Consider the following 13,050-nt stretch of genomic DNA (forward strand, 5'->3'; position numbering starts at 1 on the left):
AAGCATATACAAGTGTCACTACAATTATTCTGTAGCGTATGTTTTAGAATCAAATACTAAACAAGTCAACTATCCAAAAAAAGCTAACTAATCCCCTGTGCTTATGGGGCCCCTGTGGAAAACCAAGAAAAGTCACACAGAAGCATGGGAAGAGACAACATAATATTTTCTATTTTACTTTGCTTATGTACTTCCATATTCCTCTTCCCAAAGGAATAACAAGTTCTCCTCCCACTCGTTCATGATGCCATTGGTGTGGTGAAAAAGGCACTGTGCTGGTTGTTTATATTAGGAGCATCAGTCCCCAAAGAAGCTGAATCCAGAAGAACCACAGAACAGTAACTAATTCAGTCTTCTATTTAGCTTTTGAAGCCTTGCTCTAGTACTTATGTTACCAGTCCTGGCAAGATCAGGACATAAAAAATAGAAGTTACCTTCTGGAATTCCCCTTCCCCCCACCTCAATTTCTTTCCTGTCTTCTCCATCTGACTTCTCATGTCACTCGGACTGCTAGTCCTGAAACACTCAAAGAAATCTCAGAGAAAACTTCCCATTGAGAATTCAATCTAGCTTGGGAGCAAAGTAGTTTTGGGAACTTAAAAAAAAAAAAAGAAAAAAGAAAAAAGAGTCATTTTAGGATTTTCCATCCAACTTTGCAATCAAAGGATCAAATAGATGTCAAGTGTTACCTGAAAAACTAAACATTTTGGAACATCAGTCACTACCACAAATTCAGTTTCAAAAGAACGTAAATAAAGCTTTCCTTAAATGAACTGCAAATGCTTTCAGCATGACAGTGTTTAAGGATAAAACAAATGCAGCCAAAATGAGAAGAGTAAGAATACAGTGTTTTGCAGCATTAACGGATAACAAAAAGCAAAGCTGACCTTTCCTGAATCCTTTAATGCAGCCTGTTTCAGTTCTGCTATTTCTTTATCCTTTTGGCTGGTACTAGAAGCTAGGGTCCTGAGCTGTATTTCCAAAGCTTCTACTAATTTATCTCTTTCTTCACGCCACTTTTGAAGATTGCTGTCCTTCTCTACCAGTTGTGCAGTAAGTTTTTCCTAAAAACATACATCAGAATTGAAAATACACATTAGAATTGAACACCTCTTCCCTGCACACTATCTGAACTGTCCTGCTTGGTTTCATATGTCTTTAAAAGAGCCACTCGTAAACTTGCAGATTAAAGCCCACAGTGACTCTGTATCAATTCAGAAGGAAAACTAGTTATCTAATTTCACCACAAATATGCAAAAGCAAACCATGCTTCAAGTAACAAATCTACATCTATATTAAACTCTGACAAGAGGAGGATTTTTAGTAAGAACTTCCACACCCCTGTTTGCTTGCTTTACAATTCTATTACTAACAAGATGTCAGGCAAGCAAAGTCAGAGGCAAACCAATAGTAATACCCACATCCCCCTGTACTGGTTGCAGATCCAGAAATTCACTGCCAACTACTTTTAGATGCACATATAGTTTTGGGGATTGTACAGAGTCATAGAACATTTCCATGTGTTTAAGATGTTAAAGCCATGACACAAGAGTTCAATGAACAGGCAAGATATCCACCTTGTTGCTAAATCTCAGTCATACAACTTTGAAAGTGATACGGGAGCAAAATCAGTGGCATTTTGACCAAATATTTTCACTAAACATCTGGAGAAAAGCTGTGTCTTTTCGCCAACTTTCTAGTTACAGCCTTCTTTATTTCTAGAAAAGGCAAAACAAGATTGGATTCTTAGAAGAATATTTTCTTAGCTTAAGTAGGTTTTTTTTTAGTGTAGGTTCCTTATTGGTGTTTTATATACAAGATGACGTTTGAAGAATTCATCGTGAGGTGATGAGATAGAACGGAAAGATTCTTGCAGAAAACCAGACATGTTACTTTCTACTATGGACTAAGCTTTTTCATTTTGTGATCCTCTTGTTTTATTTTCCATAGTGGACAGATCTCATCCGGGCTTTCTCATGGGAGAAAGCGAGGGAAGTTTTGGCTTTGACAAACGCCAGCTAGTTTCAAGTGCCCATGCTGTTAGCACTTGACATGAGACTTGCTCCACACTACAGACTCGCACAACAGGACTTTCGAGACCTCCCATAAGAGCGCTGCAGAAGTCCCCATCAACTACTGCTTACAATTGCTGCTTGTTGCTTTACATGACGTTCTCTGTCTTCAGCAAATTTTCTCATTTCTCTGTTGCGATGACTCTCAGCTTCTTTTACTTGACTTATGAGCCCCATTTTTTCCTCAAGCCACTTCTTTCTATCAGCTTGATACTTTTCTTCATATTCCTATTTTAAAGAAATTGGAAATGAAACCATAGGTAGAGATTAAGCAAAAGTCGTCTTAAAAGTTGGATTACCATTAAATGAACTTGTTTCAAAAAAAGAGAGGAAATACTAGCCTAGTTTAATTCCAGCGTATTCTTAAGTGCAAATATTAAGTTTTCATTTATTCTTCTCTATTAAAAAGAAAGCAGATAGTTTTCAGCACTTTTTATTCAGACTGAAGTGACTTCATGGAATAGTTTTTTTTCTTCTAAAAAATTGCTTTGGATAGATCATGTGCACTACAAAAGTTATACCAAAAAGAATGACAAAAAGAATCTCTTAACTTCCAAATTCCCAATCTCTTATGCTACATTAATAAATATGTTAAAAAACTTATTTCTACCTCAGTACTGAAAGGTAAAAAATAAAGTACAGTTTGAATGATAGGCAGAGGTAGTGTGTACCTCACAGAACGTCACTTCAAATCAGAGCAACTTTGCCTCCTTTTTCCCCTCCCCACCTTCCCCAATCAAACTTTTCGTAAGATATTCTCCCACATAAGATAGATGGCACCTGAGAAGCTGCCTGGAAAAAGCTACCTTTTTTACCCTATGAAAATGAGAGGTAGCTCCTCCGTCCGATAGGGAGGGCTTCCAGGTCAAAAAGTAAGCCCATGATCTTGATTGTTTTAGTAGCCCAAGTATCTGATAGAAAACAGGCTTGACAGAGATATCTTGTGAAGTCATAACTGTTTTGCGTTAGTGTTCCTTTCTTACATATATCGTACAAATAAATCATGCAAGTATATCATGCATACACTGCATACGTATATTGTGAAACAACGAATATTATGCAGACTCTCCCTTCTGTTTTGGCATTGGCTTTAGGTGTTAGAAACATTATAAAGTTATGCAGGAAGACAAACAAGATAAGCACATAAAAATATTCCACTAACATAATGTAGCTGGCCTGTGTATAACCATATAGGAAACTTCAATGCTAGACTCATTCTTTAGTGGAAAAAAAATAGAATTGGTTAAGACAACTGTACATGGCAGCCCAGCTATGGGAGAACTGTCCCCATTAGCATTACCTGAAGAATGCTTTCCACATTATATGGGGGGGGGGTATCAGTGAGGCAATTTTTCATATATTACCAGTGATGCTGCATCCAGACCTTGCTGCACAGCTGCACTGCAGCTTTCAGAGGAAGTTTCATTTACCAAGACGAGTGTTTCATACCATGACCTAGCTCTTGGATATAATGGCAGAAGCTAAACATTAAGATTTAGTTTCCTCTTAAATGAAAGTTACAGCTTTAAACTAAGTATAAATTAAGTCACCATATTTTACCTTCAGTTTTTCTTGCAGCTTTATTGATTCCTCAGTACTTGCATCTATGTTTTTCTCTTCTTTTTTGTGTATCTTTTGCTGCCAGTCACTATTGCTCTGGTTCTTCAGCTCGCTGTACTTCTGCTTCCATGCTTCCAATTCTAGTCAGTATACAAAATGAGATTGCATGGTGTATAGTTTCAAATACACACACACACACACTCACGTCCTTCTACTAAGATCACCTGGATTTATCACTACAACCACAAAGGGACAGCAGAAACTTAACTACTAGAAATTTGTTGATGTACTACAAAAAGGAATGACTAAATAACAGTTGACAATTAAAAATAGAATTTTTTTCAAACAGTTTGCAGCAAAACATAACATATCAAAACCACAATTTTGCCTCCCTGTTCCCTTGCCATAGCAATAGTTTACCCGAGACTAATCTGTTGGACTCTTCTAACTTGGCTTCAAGTACTTGATCTTGTTCAATCTGAGTCTGTTCTTGTTCTTCTAATGTCATCCGCATATCTTCAATTATTTTTTCTTTTGCACACAGATCTGAATATTTGAAAATAAATTACAATTAAGCCTTCTTCTCCTAGTCCCCAACATTTTTTTTTTTTTTTTTTTTTTTTTTAACCAAAGCGCCCTCATTACAAGTATTGTCCCCTGGCCCCAGATCAAAAGCCCTGTTAGAAAGAAATAGAGCATCTCTACTCAAATACCTTTATCCAAAATTCTATAATGCTTCTCAGCAACACAACTTAGTTTAGAGTTTCAGTGTTAGTGCAGATAACACAAGCAATACCATGACCTGAGAAAAGTCAACATTGCTCAACTACTATACCTATATCTCTCTCTCTCAAGCCTGGAGAGGTACCATCATCATACTAATTCATGTTATTTGATTTAGTTAAAATGGCAACTCCTGACTAAATAACCTTCTTAAAAAAGATTTAATATATTGATACAGAAAATTCACACTTCCTTTGGGGCTTTTACTTCTTATTCTGAGTTTGTTTCTCTGCTTTCAAATATACCTGCTAATTGTAAATCAATAAATAACTGGTTCCCGATTCTAACATTTTCACATCTAAATTGGAGTTTCTCAGACAACATTTAAAATAAATACTACAAGACTCTTCAAGTTAGTTAATAACATGAAGACTCATTATATTGCCCACTCCATACTAAGAACAGAACAAAAACGGCTCTTGCTGACCTTTACATAATTTCTCATACTGTACGGAGAGTTCTTCCAGCTTCTTATTACTCAACTGCTCCTAAACATCACATTGAAAACAAATTTAGAGAAAATATACGGGGGGGGGGGAAAAGTGCACATGCTAAAACTTAGTAGCAGTCTAGAAAGCCTTTAATTCTGGGTTTTAAAAAATAACAAGCAGAATACTTGAGACAGAGTCTGGAATAGATAGATTTTCTATATACTATAAGGAGCACTAAAAAAGCTCACCAACTAATGAATAAAAAAAGTTTAGAGTAAGACATTTCAACTAACATTCAGATGCTTCAAATCAGAGTCAGGGCATTTTCAGGTATAAAGTACATATTTTACTAGGCAGATTGTTCCATTCAAAGCAATTTGACAAAGTCATGCAACAAGAAGTTCTTTCAACATAATTTATCCCTTAAAACTCACCTCAGCTAGCTAGTCTTACTTTATTCCCGATTACTGTAGGCTTTCTCTAGTTGCTTGGAAAATTTCTTACATCATTAATAGATTGGTTAAAAAAATGAAAAGTAAATGAAATTAAAAAAATAAAATACCTTTTTAAGCTGCTGGATTGTGCGCTGTTTGATATCTAACTCTTCACCAAGCTGGTTTCTAATTTTCTCAAGTTCATTAACTTTGTTCTGCAGGGCTTTCTCCTCTGAACGCATTGTGCAAACCTGTAACAGAGCCCACAGAAATAGCAAAGGCTTATAGCTAACCATGAGCTGTTTACAGTCTCTAAGTCTCCTAAATAAGCTAACATTTGAATTATAAAGTCAAATTGTTGCAAGCATATAAAGATTTTAGCTCAATTATTTTTCAGAGGCTGAAAGTTCTGTACTGTAGATACTGTACATCCTTTCTAAGGAAAGGACTTCACCACTGAACAGGACATGATACTTGGCAGAAAAAAAAACAAATAGCTTAATCAAATTTGAACAGTTGTTCATTTAAAATGAAAATTCTCTAACAGCCGATCTCATCTACTCCTTGCTCCTTCTCCAGTAGAGGAGGATTAACTGTTGAATGCTGACTAGAACAAGGACAACAAACATCAACTACTGCTAGGGAAGAGAGTAACACATTTTAAACCTCAATTTACAAGGTCAAAATCTTTCAATAACCTTACTGATTTTAAGCTCATGCAATATCTCATCAGGTTTTAAGAACCGCTACGGCTTAATAACTAAATACTAACAATTCACATTATTAAACGTGACTCCATTGCTCCCCAAGCTTAATAGAAAGGTTAGGTTGATTTATTATTTATTTATTTTTCTACACACACACATATAAGTCTAAGCTATAGATTTATATTTTTTAAGCCTGGAAGTTAGCACTTTCTTCTTCTGATAAATCCTCTTTTCCTCCCTGAGATTAGCGTTTTCCACAAGTTTGAAGTCAGTACAAATAACAACAACATAAGGCTGTTATTACTATAACAATTATTAGAAAGTCCCTTCTCCATAACCAGGTTAACCACCTTTTCCATAGACTTTTTTCAAGGATATCAATAATAAAATATTTTTCCCCTTTCAATATCTGCATCATTCCATATTTTGGCATCTAATATTCTCATTAGCTTATAGCTTCAACAACAATATTGCTATTTAGGGTTCATTATTACTCTAAACGTATCCTTTAAAAGAGCCTTACAATAAGATGTTTTTAATACCCATAGTTTGAGAAAACTCGTTTGACAAACAGACTCCCAAGCACAATCTTGCTGAACAAACACCTGGCTTATAGTTACAAACCTCCTTTTGTACTTGCTGAATTTGTTTCTTGGCATCAGAAAACTTCTCTTTCAAATCTGTATATTCTTCATCTTTCCTCTGAAGATCTTTTTTCAGACTCTGTATGAGGGCAGAACTCTCAAAGAGCTCTTTACTTTGCCTTGTGTTAGAAAATAAGAGATATAAATAACAGTACAGTGGTATGCATCTCAGAAAGGAACAGCGTATACAGGTTAAGTCAAGCTCTGACTACTGATTTCTATTTGTAAAGAAGTCATTTACTAAGCTCTATGACCAAATTTATATTATTTTTCATATTTGAGCTTCTCAAAATAAGATCCTGAAACAAATTAGTCCGTATGGCTTCTGACCTCTGCAAGTGAAACAAAAACAACAAAAGACCACCCCAAAGTTACAAAAAAAACCAAGACCATCAGGGTAACAAAGCTAGTATCAAGTAGATTTAAATAGGATATCTATACCCCAGACTTTGTAAGGGTCAAATAAAAGATAGAAAGAAAATCACAGCACTGCAACAAACACTGCTCTCAGTTTCAAGTGCTACAAGGTAATAATTAAGAAGTTTGCTGGGCTTACTTTTTACATTACTATATACATATATGTATTTTATATATATATGTATATATATATTATATATATATTTTTTTTCTTTAAGGAAGCAAGACACCTTAGATTTTTACTTTAAAACTAGACAGGGGAGCGTCTTGTAGATTTTATAACTGACAATACAAAACAAAATCAGATTTTGCCCCGGTCCCATAAGAGGAAAACCTTACAAAGTTTTAGAAGAATATATGGCTTTGGATTCCCAGACTTTCATGTTAAACTGTACTTTAGATGGTACGTAGGCCCCTGGATGGATAGGGTACTAAAGAAACCCTGAAGAGGAGAAGGACTATGTAACATCTTAAAATTATTTCTGCATGACTGCACTTTCTCTACAATATAATCTTTGATATATCCAGTCTCTCATTTCTTTAAGACTTAAGTAGAAGGGCCTGGTGATAGGTCAACACTCCTATTCCTATTATCCTTCCAAGTCCTTATAGCAGACTGTTTACTCTAAATAATTGTTTGGCTACAACTACTCATTTATTAGTACTAGGTTTTTTTTTGTTTGTTTGCTTTTAGTATTTTGTACTTTCCGAGGAAAACATTGCTTAGCTTTTATAGAAATTGTAGGATATAAAATTAGATCATGCATCATTTCCTCCAGAAAGGATATACAACATAAGACTCTTAGAAACTTCCAAATAATTTTTCATTTCCTTGAATGCTCCCGTTTTTTCCCTTAAACAGTTGCATATGATTCAAATCTACATTTTTGGAGGCCTATACAAATAGGTGGAAAAAAGGCTAGCAGAACATGCAAATACAAGTTTCAAGAAAAGTATCAAAACTGCCCAAAGAAACAGTTTAGATAATGTTGATAAGCATACAAACGTGTTATATGAAAGCGATGCTCGCAAAAGGTAGTTTTATCTTGGGTCCATTCTCAAAGGACTATGAGTTAGCTCAACATTTACTTACAATTCTATAGATTGTGCTTTCTCATTGTCATTTTTTTCTTTTTCCTGAAGACAATGTCTCATCTTCTCCAAGTTGTTCTTCAACTGCACAACTTGCTCCTTCAGATTTGCTTCCTGATAATTTAATTCTTTCAATTTTTTTTCTGAATTAGCACATTCCTCTTGCAGGGCTACTATAGAACCTTGTAGATTTAAAATAATAGATTCTTTCTCTTTAAGTACTTCTAACTTTGTTGTGCTGTCATCTTTAGTTCTGAAAGCCTCCAAGAGGCATTCAAGCTCTTTTATTTTCTCTTTGTAGTTGAAAACTTCCTCTTCAAACTGTGCAATTGCTCTATGATCTTCAGCAGCCTGCTTTTCAGAATCCTGTTTTTTCTTTTCGATTTGCTCTTGTAATTGATTCATAAGTTCTTTTTCCTTTACCGACAGATTACTTTGATTTGTAAGCTCACTTAATTTTATTTTCAGCTGGTTATTATCATTTTCACTGTCAGCAAGTCCCTTCTTTAAGTTTTCGACTTGTTGAAGTAGTTCTTGAATCTGTTGACTTTTTTGTGAGGAAGCCTTAATAATTTTTTTGCATTCTTCCCAAATGCTCTCAACACTGCAATGAAAGGAGCTCTCCCGTCTCAAGTCTTCTGTAGAAGCAGCTCGGGATTGCACGCGTAGAGGCCCAACTTGAGATCTCTCTGGTTCATCTTTTTGCGAATCTAAGAGATCCTTTAGATTAACCAAATCAATATCCATAGCATGAGACTCTAAGTGACATTTACATAAATCATTTATTTTTGACTGCATTGTTTTTATTTGTGACACTTTATCAGTTATGTTTTGGTTGGCACATTCTACTTCCTTATTTAATAGAATAATCTTTTCTTCCTGTTCCTTATTCATAATTTTCTGTTTCTTCAATTCAGAAACAATTCCCTGATAGTTAGCTTGACACTGCTGAAGTTCTTCACTCAGACCAGATGCTCTTTCTTCAGCAGCAGAGAGCTCAAAGCGCAAGTTTGTTATCTGTGTAAGGAACTCTTCTTTTTCTATCTGTTCTCTTCTACATTGCTCTTCAAGCGCAGCTAACTGACACTCCAAGGTTTCAGCTCTTCCCTTCAAGGCTAGTATTTCTGCATTGCTCTCAGAAGTACTTTGTTCCATGTATTCCGTTCCCTCTTGCTCTAGCAAATAATCTTCCCAACACTCCTTGATAGCTCCTAAAAGATACAGCTCAGGTTGGTTAAGTCAGTACTTTAGATTATGATTAATAATTACTATTTGGTGTTATGTGGAATACGGTCACACTATAGAAGCTAAACTCTCACATCATATAGCGTTTTGAAGTCTGAAGTCGTTAAAGCCCTCTGAACAGAGTAGTAAGTGCCTGTAGGACTTCCAGACAAAGTTTGCAGCAAAAGGCTTCCAGTAACTTTTAAACAATACTTTGCCATGGCTCTGTTCAAACTTTTCACTTTGCACTGTCAGTGGAAAAAGCAGCTTTTTTAAACCAATATGTAGTAACACTCATGAGTGAGTTAACGTCTGGAGTTGCATCAGCTTTCTGCCTTCACTGGCAGAATCTCATTCCCTTTAATCTAGTCAGTAATCAATCATTCTACATTGGGGTGCAGGGCAAGATACAATAGTTTTCTGAAAAGTTTTTCATACTCAAGATCCTCAAAAAAAATAAAATAAAAACAACCACACACAAAACCAAACCCCTAAAATGCAGTCAGCACAAGTTCACTTAATGCTTAGCTCCTCACCTCTGCTTATTAATGAGATTTTCAATTAGGTAAGTATGAGAACCAGAGTTATTTCTGTGCCCACTTAACACTGGATGTAAAATGCTCCCAGGAATAAGTACAAAATTCTAAGGCAAACTGAAAAAGCATTTATGGGCATTTGCGCTTGAAACTGATTTTCCTGGATAATGAGCAACTCTTCCTTACAATGACAGAGAGTAGAAGTCACTTTTAAAAAAAAAAAGCCACTGTACTGTGCGTTTCAGAATCCAGTGTTCCCTCAGTAACATGCATGCTATGTTTTAGTATTGAAGAGAAACCTAATAGTAAGGGTATTACAACTACATATTTTTGGGAGATGCTGAGTACTGTAACTACAGTAAGGTGAAATTTGGTAGTCCCCTCACATAGCCAGCATTGAGCACACAGAGAAACGTGTGCCACATGGCAACAGCCTCTGAGCAGAGCTGATATTGTAAGGCAGTCACTGATCCTGATTACAAAGAAAAGTCTCACTAAGATGTTACCAGTGTTTTTACTCTTAATTCAGACTGCATTTCCATTGTTTTTAAAGTGAGACAGTTCCACAGGACTCTCCCCCCTGCCCTTGAGTTTTTTTTGTTGTTCTAATTGGACCTATTAAACAGTCCTATTGGGTCAGACATAGTGACAGCTTTATAAGGCAAAGTAACATTTATGGAGTAAAGCCAAGTCTCCAAATCACAAGATTAAGAACTTCAGACCAGGAGACAGTTTTCTGCGAAAAGCCCAGTCCCACAGCCCCAAGAAAACAGATCAAACAAAATGCTACATATTCCTCACACTAGACATAAGTTTTTTAAAAACTTTAAAGAGGAAGGGTGGTGAGGTGTCTTAGGACCTGTTTAGAGATCTGAAGTGGCAAAAGGAAAAATAGAGCCTAGCTGAACACCCACAGTGAGAAAGATCATTTGTAAGGGGATTTAGAAGCAATCTAGATGCTTGGTACTGACAGCCATGACCATGAAGTAAAGCAGAATAAACATTACTGCAAGATGATAAATGACACTCAGTTCAAAAGCTTTTTATGCAGAAAGTATTAAGAAACTAAAAAAGCCCCACCTCAAAACATGGGAGGCAGGTCCTAAAAACTTGGAAGGGAGTACAAAAACATTAACTTCAGGCCAAGATAACTTATTTTCTCTCTAAACAGTCTTTGCCTATGGACCACCGGTATCTCTAAATTCTATGAAAAAGCCATTGTAATGTAACTGTTTGTTGTTCCATTATGCCATGTACATTTAAACAAGAAGGGTTAAGTGCGAGTAAACATGATACAGAATAAGTTTCACCATTATGGAACATCTAACAATTCAGTTTCAGTCCAACACCTTACATTTTCTGTACCCACAGATAAGATAGTAAGTAGCCTGTGCTTCCCAATAACAAAATCTCAATGTTGGCAATCAGCAACGTTAGCTTTTTATTCAAACAAGGAATTAAAGAGGGTAACTCTCACTTTTCTGACCAATTTTTAATTGGCTTCGGGTATAAGATCAGAGCAAATTCACTACTATCTAATGCATCCAGGGGTCTACCATCAGCTTCATTTTTTTTTGCTCCTGTAACATTTATACAGGTGGTGCTATCAAATGATTATGCCAGGATACAATATTCATCCTAACCAAAGATATCAGAGGTAAATCAAAGACATGCCTGCTATGGAAACAGAAGTTTCTCCCAAGCAAGTCTACATCAGAGGCTTGTTCAAATAAGTGATATGAACATCAGATGTGCCCCTTAGGTCACACCATTGGTCAACCCTAACCCAGTATTGTACCTCCTTTGGCCACTGTTGGACAAAAACCCAGCTACTTTCTACATACCTTTCCCCACATAAAACAAATGGGGATGTTGGGAAAAAGAGAGGCTACATCCTAACACTTCCAGTTGCTATTTATAAACCTGTTGGCTGTTAGTTTGTCTCATCATTCTTGGAATCTGTTGAGAACTGTCTGCTTCCCCTGCCTCCTAGGGCAGCAGATACCAGAGGTTTACCACTAGTACATTGCATGAAGTGCTTGCTTTTATACATTTTAAACCAACCTGGGTTGGTGCGTCCTCTAGTTCTTACATGGCCAGGTATGGTGAACAGTTCTGCATTCAGCTTATTCACAATCTCTACCCTCAATTTTCTTTGATCATATGAAGGAATCGGGCAAGTCCCCTTTAATATGTTATACTCTCCCTTTATGGAGAAAGGGTCTTTCTGCTTCCCATTTCTAAACAAACTTACTTTTTTAATCCCATCCTCATCCAAGCAAGGCATAGAAGATTTTCCCATTTGTTTTTATTTTGGGGTAGTAAGGTAAGAAAGGAAGGGAGGGAAAAGGAAGTCTGATTCTTTCACATATCCTTTCCTTAGTTCTATGGAAAACTAAAGTCCATCTGTGTTCACAGGTCAAGTTAGAGGTTGGCAGACTCTGCAAATTTTGCAGACTATTTTGCACAAGTCAGGCCCACGGTGCTAAGTCTCACTGGTAAGAACCCTACTACCTAAAAATACATTAGAGTTTCACCCCATATACTTGAAGATCCTTAATTTCAGCTTCTGTATTCATCCCCTTCTGACAAGACTGGTAAGCTCACAGGTAAAGCAAGGAAAGGACGAGGGCAGAAAGTGCAGACAAGACAGAGCTGTACAAGAACATGCTACACATGAACTTAAAGTTTTACTTTCACTCAAGTGCAAAGCATTTTTTCCCTTTGCCAGCACCATTACCTTGGCCAGCGGTGAGGTGTACACTGCTCATAGACAATGAGACAGTTTTTACAGCATATACTGTATGAGACTGACTAATTAGTAAGTCAGACATCTTTGACACTTCCTTCAAAAATATTAAATCAATTGAGCAGGCAATGCTACTCTCCCAGTAGACTAACAGCAGCAAATATAGCACAAAAACTACTGTTGAGCAATATCTTGAGAACTACAGCTGAGTTTGCAAGCACATCTGTGGATAAGAAAAAGCAGCAGAAAGGAAACAGCATCTAAAAACTGATTTTTATTTTAAGTGTTTAGAAGTGAACAGGAACAGACCTTCTGCAAAACAGATATTTACATAAGTTACTTCCATTTAGAGTTTAACATAGATTTTTTTCCTGATATGATAAAGTTTACGCTTCACAACT

The 13,050-nt window shown here is 36.3% G+C and overlaps 1 protein-coding gene across 5 annotated transcripts in view; it reads right to left on the reverse strand.

Annotated features, from left to right (window-relative positions):
- Positions 1-13,050, reverse strand: part of KIF20B (kinesin family member 20B) — a 49,149-nt gene that overhangs the window by 10,188 nt on the left and 25,911 nt on the right. For all 5 annotated transcript variants that reach the window (XM_068950096.1, XM_068950098.1, XM_068950097.1 and 2 more), the window contains exons 20-27: positions 8,142-9,351; positions 6,612-6,750; positions 5,409-5,531; positions 4,843-4,903; positions 4,053-4,178; positions 3,633-3,772; positions 2,145-2,300; positions 888-1,064 (exon numbers count right to left, since the gene is read on the reverse strand). In XM_068950096.1, coding sequence (XP_068806197.1) covers positions 888-1,064; positions 2,145-2,300; positions 3,633-3,772; positions 4,053-4,178; positions 4,843-4,903; positions 5,409-5,531; positions 6,612-6,750; positions 8,142-9,351 — 2,132 coding nt within the window. The remainder of the gene's footprint in view (positions 1-887; positions 1,065-2,144; positions 2,301-3,632; positions 3,773-4,052; positions 4,179-4,842; positions 4,904-5,408; positions 5,532-6,611; positions 6,751-8,141; positions 9,352-13,050) is intronic.

This window comes from Struthio camelus, chromosome 7 (genome assembly GCF_040807025.1).
Source record: "Struthio camelus isolate bStrCam1 chromosome 7, bStrCam1.hap1, whole genome shotgun sequence".
NCBI classification, from domain to species: Eukaryota; Metazoa; Chordata; class Aves; order Struthioniformes; family Struthionidae; genus Struthio; species Struthio camelus.